General features: G+C 44.1%; 2 protein-coding genes, 1 non-coding gene and 2 pseudogenes across 3 annotated transcripts in view; 4 read left to right on the forward strand and 1 right to left on the reverse strand.

Annotated features, from left to right (window-relative positions):
- Positions 1–17,858, reverse strand: part of LOC128431094 (uncharacterized) — an 870,493-nt gene that overhangs the window by 124,072 nt on the left and 728,563 nt on the right. The gene's annotated exons all lie outside the window — the stretch shown is intronic.
- LOC128431095 (histone H4) overlaps positions 1–17,858 on the forward strand; it is a 317,773-nt gene that overhangs the window by 102,892 nt on the left and 197,023 nt on the right. Inside the window, exon 2 of the mRNA XM_053417317.1 lies at positions 15,359–15,377. Coding sequence (XP_053273292.1) covers positions 15,359–15,377 — 19 coding nt within the window. The remainder of the gene's footprint in view (positions 1–15,358; positions 15,378–17,858) is intronic.
- Positions 5,280–5,398, forward strand: LOC128433485 (5S ribosomal RNA). The gene has a single exon (XR_008336200.1). It is a non-coding gene; the product is annotated as a 5S ribosomal RNA (ribosomal RNA).
- LOC128435501 (uncharacterized) lies at positions 5,461–5,579 on the forward strand (annotated as a pseudogene).
- On the forward strand, positions 5,642–5,760 carry LOC128435788 (uncharacterized; annotated as a pseudogene).

The following is a 17,858-nucleotide window of genomic DNA, read 5'->3' on the forward strand; positions in this document are numbered from 1 at the left end:
ATGAGATGACAATGAGCCACCCTAAGGGGAAGGAGAGGCTCATGGAAGGCTTTAAGATAGGGGAGACTCGGGTGCACGCCAGAGAACTAGTAAATGACGAGCTGGTAGTGTCATTTATGAGTCTGCCCTTTTATATTGAGGACAGGGAGATACTGGCAAAGTTGCAACTATGGGGAGTAGCAGCAGTATCTCCCATTAAAAGAAGGATGTGGCCAGGGACAAATGTGGCAGACGGGACTAGGTTCCTGAAAGTAAAGTTTAATAATCAAATACAATCGCTGCCGTACTCTGCAAGATTTGACACTGCGCTGGGGGCAGAGTATTTCAGGGTGCTACACGATAAGCAGGTGAAGGTGTGCAGGCTGTGCATTTAACCTGGGCACATAATGAGAGAGTGCCCGGAATTTCATTGCAACAGATGTGGAGTGCAGGGCCATTATGCAAGGGAATGCAAGCAGGGGAGGAAGAAATGTGATCTGTGCCAGAACCTTATGAGTGAATGCAGATGCAATAAGAGTGAGGCAGAAGATGACACAAGTGAGAATGGAGAAGAAAGTGAGAGCGGAGGCAGTGAGGAGGGGGAGGCAGAGGATATGGAAAGTGTGGAGGAGGGAGTCGGAAAAGAAACTGAGGAGACTGAGAAGGAGGATGCAAGCAGGCAGGAAGGAGAGAGGCCGGAGGAGAAGACGGAAGGCGGAAAGAAAGCTGGAACGGACCGGAACGCGATAACGAGAGGAAACGACGAGGAGGATGCGGGCAGGAGGAGAGGAGTGCTGGCACGTGAGGTGAGGACGGAGGCGACGGCAGAAAGGAGGAGAGACGGGGCGGAGAAGGGGGCAATGGTCGAAAGAAAAGACGGAGAGGAGGAAGTAGGCCCGGGGAGAAGGAGAAGAGAGGACGACACAGGAGGGAAGGAGAAGGCAACAGGTGGAGCGAAGCCCACTGAAACTGCAGAGGAGACCACCACGCCACAGACGGTAGGATCTGAAACAGACATGGAGATAGAGGAGCAAATAAAACAACTGAGGAAAAGACAAACTAATCAGAAGCGTATGAGGAATAATAAGAAAAGTAGAACCAAGGAAAAAATAAAATGAAAATAGCAATACTACTAATGTTAACAATAATATCAATAAATGCAAGGGGGCTAAAAAATAAAATCAAAAGACATCAGATCTATGGAGAGAGTAACTATGATATAATATGCATACAGGAAACACACTGGGATGAGAGACGTATGAAAGAGGTGGAGGATGAATGGAGAGGAGATGTTTATGCAAATAATGGGGAAGGGAATGCAAGGGGTGTAGCAATATTAACAAAAAAAGGAGTGATAGGGAATGTGAGAAGGTGTGAAGATGAGGGAGAGGGGAGGGTTATAGGGATCAAATTCGAATATATGAATGAGGAAATGAAGCTGGTGAATGTGTATGTGCCGAATGAGGAGAAAGAAAGAAAGGTGATGTTTGAAAGGATGGGAATGATGTGTGATGACAACTGTATGATTGTGGGGGACTTTAATGTGTGGTGTGGGAAACTGGATGTATCAGCAAACATGCACTTTAAAAATGACACAACAAGGGAGGCATTAGAAAAAGTTAAAAGTATGAAAGGAATGAATGATCTATGGAGAGATAGGAATCCAGAGGGGAGGGAGTATTCAAGAATACAAATGGTAAAAGGGGAAATAAAACAAAGTAGGATAGATTTATTATTAAGCACTAAAAGCATAGCAGACAGGATAAAAGGGATAGAATACAAAACTACAACGTACAGTGACCATAAGATGTTAAAATTTACAATAGGGGGGGAAACAAAGAGGAGAGGAGGGGGAGTATGGTGCATGAATGGACAGTTGCTTAAAAATGAAAAATATAAAAAAGAAGTGAAAGAGTATATAAGGTGGGAGATGAGTGACAGTATGTATGAGGAAGACAGGGAGGTGGTGGGAGAGGTTAAAAGAGGGGATAAGGAATATGAGCAAAAAACACAGTAGGAGCAGGGGAAAGAAAGAGAGAGAGAGAGAGGGAAAACAAATTAAAAGAGGAGGTAGAGAGAGAAGAGAAGAAAGCAGGGGAAGGGGGTAATTATGATATCGAGGGATATATAAGGAAGAAAGATGAACTGAAAGAAATAGAACAGTGGAAATGTAAAGGAGCAATAATAAGAAGTAGAGCGAAGTATGCAATAGAGGGAGAAAAATGTACAGGTTATTTCTTAGGGCTAGAAAAAGCAAGGCAGGAGAAAAATTATTTTGAGCAAGTAGAAGGAAAGAGAGGTGAAAAAATAACCGACTTTGTAGGGATAGTTGAAAGAATAGAAGAATTTTATAGACAGCTATACAGGAAAGAGGAGGTAGATGATGAGAGCAGCAGGGAAGTCATAAACAAGATAGAGGCTAAATTGAGTGATGAGGATAGAGAAATGTGTGAGGGAGAGATCAGTAAAGGTGAGATAGAGATAGCAATAAATGGGTTAGGGAGAAATAAAAGTCCAGGGATAGATGGGATAATAGGGGAATTTTATATAGAATTCAGAGTAGAACTAGCGCCAGTGTTAGAGAAGCTATTCAGGGATATAGAGGGGAAGGGAGGAATGCCGCACAGTATGACAACAGGATTAGTTAGCATAATTTACAAAAAAGGGAACAGGGATAAACTGGAAAACTACAGACCACTCACGGTGTTAAATGGAGATTACAAAATACTAGCAAAGGTGTTAGCAAATAGGATGAAGGAAGTGATAGGGACGGTGGTGGGAAGAACACAAGCAGATAGTATACCAGGGAGAGACATAGCGGACACAGTAAGTAGTATTAGGGACACAATAACATACATGAGGGAGAACAGTGAAGGGATAGTAGTTAGTTTAGATCTGAACAAAGCATTTGATAGGGTAGATCACGGGTATTTATACAAAGTATTAGAGAAGGTGGGATTTGGGGATAGGATGATAGGATGGGTTGGGAGATTATACGAGGGAGCAGCCAGTAGGATAAAAGTTAATGGGACAATAACAAATGAAATCAGATTAGAAAGATCAGTGAGGCAGGGATGTCCGCTATCAGCGTTGCTATATGCACTATCGGCAGAGCCGTTGGCGGCACTCATCATGCAAAACAAGAAGATTAGGGGCATAGGGTTACCAGGGGGACAGGAGAGCACACTTTACCAGTACGCAGACGACACAACGGTGACAGTAAGAGATAGGGAAAGCGTAGAAGAGGTACTACAAAGCGTAGAGCAGTATGGCAGGGCATCAGGAGCACGAGTAAACAGAGAAAAATCAGAAATAATGCATTTTGGAGAAAGAGGAGAAGGGACAGGAGAGACAGGATTGAGGGAAAACAAAGACTATTTCAAGGTGTTAGGAGTGAATTTAGGAATTAAAGGGAAGGGAGGGATAGGCAATACGAAGGGATAGTGAACAGTATCAGGAAGACATTAGGATTCTGGAAAAAAAGAAGATTAAAACTAAAAGGGAAGGTGATAGTGGTGAATTCACTCATAATGAGTAGGCTGGTATATGTGATGAATGTGATGGATGTGCCAGAGAAAGTGATGAAAGAGGTGGAAGGGATGGTAAACAATTTTTTGTGGGAAGGGAAGGGAGTTAGAATAGCAAGGGAAGTGCTAGAAAATGAGTATGAGGACGGGGGACTAAAACTAGTGAATTTAGAAGGGGAAAAAGAAAGCACTCAGGGTAAAAATGATGGTAAGATACTTAAAAGATAACAGGAATCAAGTGTGGAAGGTGTTTTTGAATGATGCAATAAATAAATGTGGTGGATGTGGAGAGAGTGGAGTGTACATGGTACTAAAAAAAGGAATGATGGATGGGGCGACTGAAATATACAAAGAGATGCTTGGAGCGTGGGGAGAGTTTGTGAGAGGAGTGAAGTATGAATGCAAGAATGTGAGGCAGGTATGGGAGCAGCCAGTGTTTTTAAACCCAAAAATTCTGGCAGAGGGAGAAACTATTTTCAACAGGGTGATATGGAGGGCAGGGATAAGAAAGGTAAGGGATATGGTGTATGAGTATATACCAGGCTTCATGGGAGCACAGGTGATTGTGGACGAAGTAAGAGGGAATGGGGATGAAATATGGTTGGGGACAGCAAAAGGAGTAATAGAGAAAATAAAGAAAGCAATGCCTAAAGAATGGATGGAAATGATTGAGAGAGAGAATGAGGAGAAGGGGGGAGATAAAATAGAGATGTATGTGGGAGAAGGAGAATGCAAGGTGAGACTGGCTAATGTGAAAACCAGAGTGTTTTATAAATGTATGAGAGGGAAAGAGATAAGGAGACCGGCTGCAGATAAAGTGTGGAGCAGAGTTATGAAAGGAATGGATGAGGAGAGCATATGGAGAATCTGAGAGTGAAAGGGAATAGCATTGAATGCGAGCATTGTGATTTCATGCTAAGGCACAACCGGATTTTTAATAATCTAATAATAAGTAAGTTTGACTGCAATGTGGGAAAGGAGTGCGATGTATGTGGTGAGGAAGTGGAAACATGTATGCATGAGTTTGTTGAATGTAAAGCACTAAGGGGATATTTTGAAAAAATAAAGATGTTAATAAATAAATGTTGGAAAGGGAAATGGGTAGAAAGAATGGAATGGAAGAAGCTGTGGCTGTTTGGTGTGAATGAAAGTCAGAATGGATGCAATGTGAACCTAATGAACTATGTGCTGAGCCATGCGAGGTATGCAGTGAAAATAAGAAGGAACACAGCTCACTATGAGAAAAGGAAATATGATGTGTGGACTGTGTTTAAAAACTTAACAGAAAGAGACGTGAGACAGAGATGGGGCTATATTGAAGAAAACGAGTTCAGAAAAGGGTTTGTGGATGGAAGTACTTTTATTGAAATAGTAAAAGGAGATGTGAATGAGGTAAGAATGAATTTTGGTTGAAAGGGATGAATCTTTTTTTAGGATTTGATTTTGATTTTAATAATTTTTTGATTTGTGTGTTTTCTGTGGAAAATAATATGCATAATGTACAGGACTAGGAAGGGGATGACATATCACAAAATGTGTTAAAATGTAATGTACATAAATATGCATAAAATGTAATGCAAAATATTTTTGATAATAAAAAAAAAAAAAAAAAATATATGCCCGATCTCGTCTGATCTCGGAAGCTAAGCAGGGTCGGGCCTGGTTAGTACTTGGATGGGAGACTGCCTGGGAATACCAGGTGCTGTAAGCTTTTTCCCACTTTTACCTGACGTATTGACATGTATAAATAAGGCTCAGTGGGTGGCCTCATTCGCTTACAGCCAAACCAACCTGAATACGCCCGATCTCGTCTGATCTCGGAAGCTAAGCAGGGTCGGGCCTGGTTAGTACTTCGATGGGAGACTGCCTAGGAATACCAGGTGCTGTAAGCTTTTTCCCGCTTTTACCTGACGTATTTACAAGTATAAATAAGGCTCAGTGGGTGGCCTCATTCGCTTACGGCCAAAACAACATGAATACGCCCGATCTCGTCTGATCTCGGAAGCTAAGCAGGGTCGGGCCTGGTTAGTACATGGATGGGAGACTGCCTGGGAATACCAGGTGCTGTAAGCTTTTTCCCGCTTTTACCTGACGTATTTACAAGTATAAATAAGGCTCAGTGGGTGGCCTCATTCGCTTACGGCCAAAACAACATGAATACGCCCGATCTCGTCTGATCTCGGAAGCTATGCAGGGTCGGGCCTGGTTAGTACATGGATGGGAGACTGCCTGGGAATACCAGGTACTGTAAGCTTTTCTGTTGTTCCCTGATGTATTCACATCTATAAATAAGGTAAAGTGGTCGGAATCATTTGCTTACGGCCACACAAGCCTGAACGCCCTTAACACCCTGAACGCATCATCGAGTGACATCATCCAGAAACACGTAAGCAAGCCACCACGGGTGACTGCCACGGACTTTTTTCTTTTTCTTTTTTCTTCTTCCCAGCTTTTTTCTTGGACTATTTCTATTTCCACCTATTCCTTTTCTTCTTATGTGTTAATCCAACCGGACGTTAAGTGTTGAGATTGTCTTGTCTTGTGTGCGTGTGTCCCCCCGCGGCAGTGACGCACTGTGCGGGGGTGAGCCTGTGTGGGTGTTTGCCCGCGGCAATGGCGGAGACAAACACGGAGCGGGATAGCCGAGACGCTGTCACCACCGTGGGTGACAGCGAGAGAGGAGAAGACATGGCGCAGAGCAAGAGTGGCACAAGCACTGAGAGAAACGAGAGGGAGTTAACTGTGATGGTGGAAACGGAGGGAGAGGGCGAAACGACGGTTATGGAGTTGATGCGTGGTGTCAGGGAGTTGTGCGGAAGGCTGCTGGCGTGCAGACATTTAAGTGAAAATAAATATGAAATAACGATGAGCCACCCCAAGGGGAAAGACAGGCTAATGGACGGGTTCAAGATGGGAGACACGAGGGTCCACGTCAGAGAATTGATAAACGATGAGCTGGTCGTGTCATTTATGAACCTGCCGTTCTATATTAAGGACAGAGATATCATAGCGAAGTTACAGCTCTGGGGTGTCTCGGCAGCATCCCCAATCAAAAGAAGGATGTGGCCGGGCACAAATGTGGCTGACGGAACAAGGTTCCTAAAAGTGAAATTTAACAGCCACATACAGTCGCTGCCGTATTCAGCTAAATTTGACACAGCTCTGGGGGCCGAGTACTTCCGGGTTGTACATGATAAACAGGTGAAGGTATGTAGGATGTGCATTAAACCAGGCCACATCATGAGAGTGCCCTGATTCCACTGCAACAGATGTGGAGTTCAGGGCCATTTTGCAAGAGAATGCAGCCAGGGGAGGAAAAGGTGTGAGCTGTGTAAAAACTTGATGAGTAGTGTAGAGGCAACATGAATGAAGGATGAAGAAGGATGAAGGAGAGCGGGCGAAGGAGGAGATGAAAGGCAGAAAGAGAGAAGAAGCGGACCGGATGACAAAGGAGGAGAGGACCAGAGGAAACGACGCTGAGGTGGAAGCAGGACGGAGGAGAGGAGAGCAGGAGCCAGAGGTAACGATGGAAAGGAACGGGTCGACAGAAGGAAGGAGGAGAGACGGAACGGAGAAGACGGGTCTGGAGACGGGAAGGCCAGAGATGACGACAGAAGCAAGGAGAAGCGGGGCGGAGGAGAAGGGTCTGGAGGCAACTGGAGAAGGAGCGGTGAAGGCAGGCCTGAAGGAGAAGGAGACGACAGAAGCAAGGGGAGTCGGAGCGGAGGATGCAGGCCTGGACGCTAAGGAGGGGAGAAGGCGCAAAGAAGAGGAGAAGGGAGAGAGGACGGAAGTGCTGAGTGGAGCGACGCACAAAACGAGTGGGGAGGAGACCACCACATCACAGAAGGTAGGCTCAGAAACAGACATGGACTTAACGGAAATAACACAACTAAGGAAAAGACAGAATACCCAGCGGCACATGAGGATTAATAAAAAAATGAAGAATAAGGAAAAACCAAAATGAAAATTACAATACTAATAATGTTAACAATAATTTCAATAAATGCTAGGGGGCTAAAAAACAAAAACAAAAGACATCAGATATATGGAAAGAATAATTATGACATAATATGTTTACAGGAAACACACTGGGATGAGAGATGTTTAAAAGAGGTGGAGTATGAATGGAGGGGAGATGTGTATGCAAATAATGGAGAGGGGAATGCAAGGGGAGTAGCGATATTAACAAAGAGGGGAGTGATAGAAAATGTGAGAAGGTGTGATGATGAGGGAGATGGGAGGGTGATCGGGATCAAATTTGAATATATGAAGGAGGGAATGAAGCTGATAAATGTGTATGCTCCGAATGAGGAGAAAGAAAGAAAGGTGATGTTTGAAAAAATGGAAAAAATGTGTGATGACAACTGTATGATTGTTGGGGACTTTAATTTGTGGTGTGGGAAACTGGATGTGTCAAAGAACATGCATTTTAAAAATTATACAACAAGAGAGGTATTAGAAAAACTAAAAAGTATGAAAGGACTGAGTGATGTATGGAGAGAAAGAAATCCAGAGGGGAGAGAGTTCTCAAGAATACAACTTGTGAAAGGGGAATTAAAACAGAGCAGGATAGATTTAGTATTGAGCACGAAGGGCGTAGCAGAAGGGATAAAGAGTATAGAATATATAACCACAACTTATAGCGATCACAAGGTGTTAAAATATACAATAGGAGGGGAAACAAAGAGAAGAGGAGGGGGGGTTTGGTGTATGAATGGTCAGTTGCTTAAAGATGAAAAATATAAAAAAGAGGTGGGAGATGGATGAGAGCATGTATGAGGAAGACACAGGGAGGTGGTGGGAAAGGTTGAAAGAGGGGATAAGGGTAATAAGCAAAAAACACAGTAAAAATAGGGGAAAGAAAGAGGGAGAGAGAAAAAAGGGTAAAAGAGGAGCTAGAGGAAGAGGAGAAGAAAGTGGGGGAAGGAGGCAATTATGACAGAGGGATACATAAGGAAGAAAGATGAACTAAAGGAGATAGAACAGAGAAAGTGTGAAGGTGCAATGATTAGAAGTAGGGCTAGATATGCAGTAGAGGGGGAAAATGTACAGGATATGTCTTAGGGCTAGAGAAGACAAGGCAGGAGAAAAATTATTTTGAGCAAGTGGAGGGAAAGGGAGGAGAAAAAATAACAGATTTTGTAGGGATAGTGGAAAGAGTGGAAGAATTTTATAGAGAGTTATATGAGAAAGAAGAGGTAGATGAGGAGAGTAGCAGACAGGTGATAGACAAGATGGAGGCTAAACTGAGTGATGAGGATAGAGAGGTGTGCGAGGGAGAGATAAGTAAGGGAGAGATAGAGAAAGCAATAAATGGGTTAGGCAGGAATAAAAGTCCAGGGATAGATGGAATAATAGGGGAATTTTATATAGAGTTTAGAGAATAACTAGTACCAGTATTGGAGAGATTATATAGATGGATAGAAGAGAAGGGAGAAATGCCGCATAGTATAACAACAGGGTTAGTTAGTATCATTTATAAAAAAGGAAGTAGGGACAAATTAGAAAATTACAGGCCACTCACAGTGTTAAATGGGGACTATAAGGTTTTAGCAAAGGTGTTAGCAAACAGATTGAAGGAAGTAATAGGGACGGTGGTGGGAAGCACACAAGCATATAGTATACCAGGGAGAGACATAGCAGACACAATAAGTAGCATTAGGGATACAATAATACACATGAAGACAAACAGTCGAGGGGTTATAGCGAGTTTAGATCTTAATAAAGCATTTGATAGAGTAGATCACGGATATTTGTATAAAGTGTTAGGAAAGACGGGATTTGGAGAGAAAATGATAGGATGGGTGAGGAGAATGTATGAAAGAGCAGGAAGTAAGATTAAGGTAAATGGGATAGTCACAGGTGAATTTAGAATAGAAAGATCAGTGAGGCAGGGATGTCCGCTATCGGCTTTACTGTACTCCTTGACGGCAGTGCCGTTAGCAGAACTCATTTTGAAAAATAGGAGGATTAGGGGCATAGAAATACCGGGTGGACAGGTGAGCACTCTATATCAATATGCGGATGACACAACGGTGACAGTTAGGGATAGGGAAAGTATAGTTGAAGTATTAGGGAGTGTAGAATTATATGGTAGGGCATCTGGAGCAAAAATAAATATAGATAAGTCAGAAATAATGTACATAGGTGGGAGTAGAGAAAAGAAGGGAGAGATAGGATTGAAGGAAAACAATGGGTACATGAAGGTGCTAGGAATAAACTTGGGGATTGAGGGAGAGGAAGGGAGGGATAGGCAATATGAAGTGATGATAAATAGCTTGAAGAAAACGTTAGGGTTTTGGAAACTAAGGAAGTTGAAACTAAAAGGTAAGGTAGTAGTGGTGAATGCGCTGATTATGAGTAAAATGATATATGTGATGAATGTGATGGATGTGCCTGTGAGAGTGTTGAAAGAGGTGGAAGGGATTATAAGTAACTTTTTGTGGGAAGGGGGGGGGGGGGAGTAAGGATAGCAAGGGAAGTTTTAGAAAATGATTATGAAGACGGGGGATTGAAGTTAGTGAATCTAGAGGGGGAAAAGAAGGCACTAAGAGTAAAAATGATGGTAAGATACTTAAGGGAAGATGGAGACCATGTGTGGAAGGCCTTTTTGAAGGAAGCAATGTATAAATGTGGAGGATGTGGGGAGAGTGGAATGTACATGAAATTTAAAAAAGGTATGATGAATGGGGTGACTGAAATCCACAAAGAGATGTTTGGAGCATGGGGTGAGTTTTTAAAAAGTGTGAAGTATAAATGCGAGGATGTGGGGACAGGTTTGGAAGCAACCAGTGTTTTTAAATCCCAAACTCACGGTGGGAGGAGAAATGATTTATAACAGGGTGATGTGGAGGGCTGAGATAAGAAGGATAAGGGATTTAGTGTATCAGTATATACCAGGATTCATGGGAGCACAGGCAGTGGTGGATGAAGTAAGAGAGAATGGGGATGAAATTTGGCTAGGCACAGCAAAAGGTGAATTACAAAAAATTAAGAAAGCAATGCCCAAAGAGTGGATAGGAATGATAGAGAGAAAACATGGTGAAGGGGGGAAACAAGATAGATGTATGTTGGGGAAGGTGAGTGCAAGATGAGTCTGACAAATGTAAAAACAAGAGTGATGTATGAATGTATGAGAGGAAAAGAGATACGGAGACCGGCTGCAGAGAAAGTGCAGAGCAAAGTAAATAATGAAAGAGATGGATGCGAGAAAGATATGGAAGAATGTGAGAGTGAAATAGAATAGTATTGAATGCGAACATTTTGATTTCATGCTGAGGCACAACCGGATCTATAACAACCTAATAATCAGCAAATTTGACAGCAGGGTGGGAAAGGGATGTGATGTATGTGATGAGGGAGTGGAAACATGTATGCATGAGTTTGTTGAATGTGGGAAATTAACGGGATACTTTGAAAAAATGAAGGAACTAATAAACAAGTGCTGGAAAGGGGATTTGGGGGTGATGATGGAATGGAAGAAATTGTGGCTGTTTGGTGTGAATGAAAGACAGGATGGATGCAATATTAATCTAATGAACTATTTGCTGAGCCACGCCAGGTATGCTGTAAAACTAAGAAGGGATATGGCCCATTATGAAAAAAGGAGATGTGAGGTATGGACGATCTTCAAACATCTGATAGAAAGAGATGTGAGATTGATATGGAGTTATATTACGGCCACACCAACCTGAATACGCCCGATCTCGTTTGATTGCGTTCAGGTGTGCAACCAGGAAGTGAAGGGAGCAGGAAAACGTTTGTTTGCAGATTAGGCTGATATAGAAGCCTGGTGTTTTTTCTTCTTATTGATTTGTAGAGTATATGATTTTGACAAAATCGTAATTTAATTATAGTTGAAAACCTCCCCACAGCTTTTTTTTGCTGTTTGGGGAGGCCTTTGTTTGACGAATGGACCACATGGCAGCAGACAAAGGACCGGAGCAGGCAATGCCTAGCAGTGGAGTTGGAGCACTGGAGGAAGAAGGAAGGAATGGGATTGAGAATCGGACAGAAACAGGAGAAGGACGGCAGAAAGAGTACGGGAAAGAGCTGACCGTGGACGTTGAGGTGGAGGGAACAGCAGTGATTTCTACGATGGATATTCTGCGGGAAGTGAAAGTGCAATGTGGAGTGGTGAGCGGGTGCCGTGTGAGAGGGAAAAAAAACTTTGAAATTACCATGAAGGATGAGGTGGGAAAGCGCAAACTGCTGGATGGCGTGCGTGTAAAAGGAGCCTTAGTGCATGGCAGAGAGATTGTGAACAACGACATGGTGGTTTCTTTTATCGACTCACCTGTTTATATGGAAGATGCAACAATACTGGGAAGGCTGGAGGAGTGGGGTGTGCGGCCAATATCTGTTATCAAACGGCGCAAGTGGCCGGGGAAGGAGATTGTGGACGGGACAAGATTTTTTAAAAGTCCGCTTCAATGAGCAGGTACGATCACTCCCGTACTCAACCAAGCTAGAGACACTTAGAGGAGCGGAGTACTTTAGAGTAATACATGGCCGACAGGTGCGGGTGTGCCGACTCTGCATCAAGCCAGGACACATCTTCAGGGAGTGCCCTGATTTCAAGTGCTTCAGGTGCCAGAAGACCGGGCATTATGCGCGGGAGTGTGAGGAACGAAACGCAGCGGCGAGAGAGGAGGAGGAGGAGAAAGGAGAACGGATGGAGGAGAAAGACGGAGAGAGCGATGACGGAAGGGGAGCTGAAGAGGACGCGGAAGGTGGGAACGAGGAAGCTGAAAGAGAACTGGAATGGCGGTATAGATCTGACAGCGGCGACAGTGCTGAGAAGGACGGTGACGAACAGATGATGGAGCAGGGGGGAAAGGCGGAGGACGATGATGCGGCGGAGGCTACAGACGATGAACGAGGGAGAGCAGAACAGGTGGAAAAAATAGACGAGGAGCAAAGAAAGGAGGGCAGAGGACAAAAGGGAGGGAAGGAGAAAAAAGAACAGAGACTGGCCGCCAAAAGGAAAGCAGAGGAGGAGAAGACACGGGGAGAGAATAAAGGGCCGCGGTCTGGCATGTGAGTGGACAATGTTTTTGTTTGGTACGTTTGAAAAAAGAAAAGACGTTAATTTTTGTCTAATGAATTTTGTTTTGAGCCATGCCAGACTCGCGGTCGTCTGCAGGAGGAACTACGCACACTTTGAGGGGCGGAAAGTGAAAATAAAAATGTTGTTTAAATCAATCATGAAAAGAGATGTGAACTTGATGTATAAGTATGGAGGGGAGAAGGCGGAAAATTTCTTTGTGAGTGGGAGTAAATTAATCTTTGAAGGGGAGGGAGGGGAGATATTGTTTAACTGGTGAAAAGACTGGGGCATGCAGATTGAGCTGTATTTTCTGATTTGACGTAACATTTGTCCTGTCTGCATTAGAATTGAGTGAGTTTTTGTGTAGGATGGACAAGAGAAGGGGATTAAGTTGGATTTTTCTCAGAGATGATTCATGTAAATAATACTCTGTGTTATAGCTTGCTGTAAATGTGTGAACTGGAAAATAATAAAAAAAGATTAAAAAAAAAAAAAAAAGAATACGCCCGATCTCGGAAGCTAAGCAGGGTCGGGCCTGGTTAGTACTTAGATGGGAGACTGCCTGGGAATACCAGGTGCTGTAAGCTTTTTTCCACTTTTACCTGACATATTCACCTGTATAAATAAGGTTTAGTGGGTGGCCTCATTCGCTTACGGCCACACCAACCTGAACGCCCTGAACACCCTGAACGCATCATCTAGTGACTTCATCAACCTGCAACATGGAAGCAAGCCACCACGGGTGACTGCTACAGACTTTTTTCTTTCTCTTTTTCTTTTTTCCTTCTTCCCAGCTTTTTTCTTGGACTATTTCAATTTCCACCTATTCCTTTTCTTCTTATGTGTTAATCCAACCGGACGTTAAGTGTTGAGATTGTCTTGTCTAGTGTGCGTGTGTCCCCCCGCGGCAGTGACGCACTGTGCGGGGGTGAGCCTGTGTGGATGTTTGCCCACGACAATGGCGGAGACAAACACGGAGCGGTATTGCAGAGACGCTGTCACCCACGGAGGTGACAGCAGGAGAGGAGAAGACATGGCGCAGAGCAAGAGTGGCACAAGCACTGAGAGAAACGAGAGGGAGTTAACTGTGATGGTGGAAACGGAGGGAGAGGGCGAGACGACGGCTATGGAGTTGATGCGTGGTGTCAGGGAGTTGTGCGGAGGGCTGCTGGCGTGCAGACATTTAAGTGAAAATAAATACGAAATAACGATTAGCCACCCCAAGGGGAAAGACAGGCTAATGGACGGGTTCAAGATGGGAGACACGAGGGTCCACGTCAGAGAATTGATAAATGATGAGCTGGTCGTGTCATTTATGAACCTGCCTTTCTACATTAAGGATAGGGATATTATAGCGAAGCTACAACTCTGGGGTGTCTCGGCAGCATCCCCAATCAAAAGAAGGATGTGGCCGGGCACAAATGTGGCTGACGGAACAAGGTTCCTAAAAGTGAAATTTAACAGCCACATACAGTCGTTGCCGTATTCAGCAAAATTTGACACAGCTCTGGGGGCCGAGTACTTCCGGGTAGTACATGATAAACAGGTCAAGGTATGTAGGATGTGCATTAAACCAGGCCACATCATGAGAGTGCCCTGAATTCCACTGCAACAGACGTGGAGTTCAGGGCCATTTTGCAAGAGAATGCAGCCAGGGGAGGAAAAGGTGTGAGCTGTGTAAAAACTTGATGAATGAGTGCAGATGCAACAAAAGCGAGGCAGAGGAGGTCACGAGTGAGAGTGAACCAGAAAGTGAGAGCGGAACCAGTGAGGAGCGAGTCTGTGCTCGGGTTACTGCACATGCTGCAAATACCTCTGGGTCAACAGGTCCCCTCACCACTGGGGTAGAACAACCTACCAGTGAAGGCAGTAGATCAGGCCATACTTTGTTTCCAGACAAATCACTCCCTAGGATGATCACCACTCCTGGAACCGGTAATGATGGCAGGTCTAACATGGACACCTGTTCCTTAACTAAAGCACAAGACAACAAAAAACGATGCCCTACCTGTGAGCACACATTGTAAAAGCAACGTCTTCTCTACATCAGTCCACTGGCAGTCTTGACTTAACCGCTCAAAAAGACAAAAGAAATTATCCACAGCCTTCTCACAATTTTTGTAGTAACCTTAAATTATAATCTACATCAAAAGTATCTTTGGAAAATGCTGGCGAAACTGGAGACAACTTAAGCTCTTTAATCAGCTCCAGTTCAACCTCACGCAGACTAGTAGTTACCTTTAATCGTTCAAACTCCCATTCTTGCTCCCTGGCATGAACTCACTCTTCATGGGCACGTGCTTCATTTTCCTGTTTCTTCTGTTCAAATGTTATGTCACCAAAGTCAGAAAGGAAAAAACTTGCCCTTTAACCTTGATCTGGCAGCTACTTCCTCTTCAGCAAAAACCTCATCTCTGGAACGAACAGAAGGGGGAAACACTGGCAAAACACCAACCTGTCCTAGCTGGGCCTTTAAGTGGAGTGCATTACTTCCTTGCGAACCGTTTTAGGAAGCTCTATTTCATAATGCTCTGCAATTTTTAGCAACAGCTCCCTGGTACATTTTCCTAGCACCTACCGATTGGAGACTGCACAAAATCCTCCATGGTAGCTATCGTTTCAAACGAACCAGCCCAGATAACCCTTTTTAAACAACAATTATGTTTAATTAATATGTATTTCATCACCTTGGGAATACCTCTCCCCTGACTCTCTGCCTATCCAATGCTAACTACCTTCTCTAGACCCTAGTCTTCATGCATTTCATGAAAGGTGTTTTAAACACAAAACCAATGACAAGGTAAAGCCCCAGCTATGCTGTTACTCACCAGACGGACTTGGACGTGTACCCAAGACACAAAGTCAAATCATGTTTATGCACAAAAATAACAAACAAAAATAACAAACCAACAGACCCCCCGAGAGAGATACTGTTGCTTATTTCTACCAGGAAAGGTAACTCCAAATGGAAATCCCTCTAATTAGTTCCTGATAATGAATGCAATTAGTCCCTCCGATGTAAGCTCAAAGTACTAAATTCACACTCTAAAGTTATCACACACCCTGGACACACCCAGGCAACCAGTACACTATTCCAGGGGAACCTTAACCTACTAGAGGCCTATTACTTTCTCAGGTCAGAAAAGAGTGAGAAACAAACCTGGATCTGGTTTTCGGACGAGCCCCCACTTGTTACACCTTGGCTCATGTGTGCAACAAGAAACACTGGATGGCTCAAAGCTCTGCAGTTTCAGTATTTATTCTACAGGAATAATACTACAAAGAACAAAATACAAAGAAAACCTCCACATGTCCATGTGATGGTAGACCCGGTGAATGAGAGACCAGAGACCAGTCTGCAGGCCTCTTAAGTAGTGGCCACCCCAGGTGTGCCACATCCCCACTGATCACCGTAGTCCGACTCCGCCTACAGGAGCCTGAAACACAACACACACAGCAGACAACTCCAGGGTTGTCACAAGATGAATGAAAGAATGTATGAGGAAGATATAGGGCGGTGGATGGAAAGGTTGAAAGAGGGGATAAGGGGCATGAGCAAAAACACTACAAGAACAGGGGAAAGAAAGAGGGAGAGAGAGAAAAAAGGTTAAAACAGGAGTTAGAGGAAGAGGAGAAGAATGCTGGGGAAGGGGGTAATTATGACAGAGGGATACATAAGGAAGAAAGATGAACTAAAGGAGAACAGGAAAAGTGTTAAGGTGCAATAATTAGAAGGAAGGCGAGGTATGCAATAGAGCAGGAGTGTCAAACATACGGCCCGCAGAAAAGTCAATCCGCCATCTCACTCTATGCCAGTGATTCTCAAACTGGTGGGGTTCAGAGGCATACAGCTGGGGCTCGCGACCGGGAGGGGGAAATGTGAGGCGGAACTAATGTGTTGACGTCCGCATCTCTTTAACGATGGAACAGTAAACAAATCATTCTTTCGCCGTAGCCAGAGGTCGGCCATTCTGCAGCGGCTCCCTGTACAGTGTTGTGCATGTCGCACAGTGAGATCAGAGTTCGTGACAAGATCAGAGCTTGTGACAAACAAGAAACGGTGTTCAAAAACCAAACTGGGATACGGGGTACGCTAATTGTTTCAGGGGGTACGCTGTAGTGTGCATGGAGCCCCAGGGGGCTGGAATCCCACCTCAGCCGGCGCGTGCCGGCCCTCACCTTTCACTTTCAATGCGTGCATCAGACTCCTAGGTCAGTGTTCCAAGATGGTTCGGACCCCCCCGTTATGTTGGTTTTCATTTTGGTATCAACCGCCGCCAGCCCCCCACAGCCTAAGCGACGTGACGTTGTCCAGGGCGGAGAGGAGTGGCGGTGAGAAAAAAAGCGCGGGGGTACGAAGCCCACTTGAGATCAAAGTGGGCAGTATGTGGCCCCATAACTAAAATGAGTTTGACACCCCAGAAATAGAGGGTGAAAAATCTACAGGGTATTTCTTAGGGCTAGAGAAGAGAAGGAGAATGGAGAGATAGAGAAAGCAATAAATGGGTTAGGCTGAAATAAAAGTCCAAGGATAGATGGAATAATGGAAGAATTTCATATAGAGTTTAGAGAAGAATTGTTTACCAGTGTTGGATAGATTATATGGATGGCAGAGAAGGGAGAAATGCCGCACAGTATGACAACAGGGCTAGTTAGCATAATTTATAAAAAAAGGGAATAGGGACAAATTAGAAAATTACAGGCCACTCACAATGTTAAAGGGGGACTGTTACCACCTGGCTCAAGGCTGGCAACAAAAAGGGAGATCCACACACAGAGCTTTCCATCAAATCTTATTTATATTACTGAGACAAAGGATCAGGCTGGTGCAGCAGGCCCTGCTGAGAGAGAGAGAGAGAGAGAGAGAGAGAGAGAGAGAGAATCCCAGGAGAGCAGTCCAATACTTTCTGGGAAGGCCCACCAAGGTGGGCAGGTAAGTGGCTGAAGCTCCATCCACCAGCACTGAGCAAGGCACACAGGCAGGTAGAATGAGGGTCGTCAAAGGACTATAAGGTATTAACAAATGTGTTAGCAAACAGAATGAAGGAAGTAATAGGGACGGGGGTGGGAAGCACCCAAGCATATAGAATACCAGGGAGAGATATAGCGGACAAAATAAGCAGCATTAGATACAATAATACACATGAAGGGAAACAATGAAGGGTTAGTAGCTAGTTTAGATCTTAATTAAGCATTTGATAGAGTAGATCACGGTTATTTGTATAAAGTGTTAGAGAAGATGGGATTTGAAGGGAGAACGATAGGATGGGTGAGGCGAATTTATGAAAGAGCATAAAAAA

The sequence above is a fragment of the Pleuronectes platessa genome, chromosome 24 (genome assembly GCF_947347685.1).
Source record: "Pleuronectes platessa chromosome 24, fPlePla1.1, whole genome shotgun sequence".
In the NCBI taxonomy this organism is placed as follows: Eukaryota; Metazoa; Chordata; class Actinopteri; order Pleuronectiformes; family Pleuronectidae; genus Pleuronectes; species Pleuronectes platessa.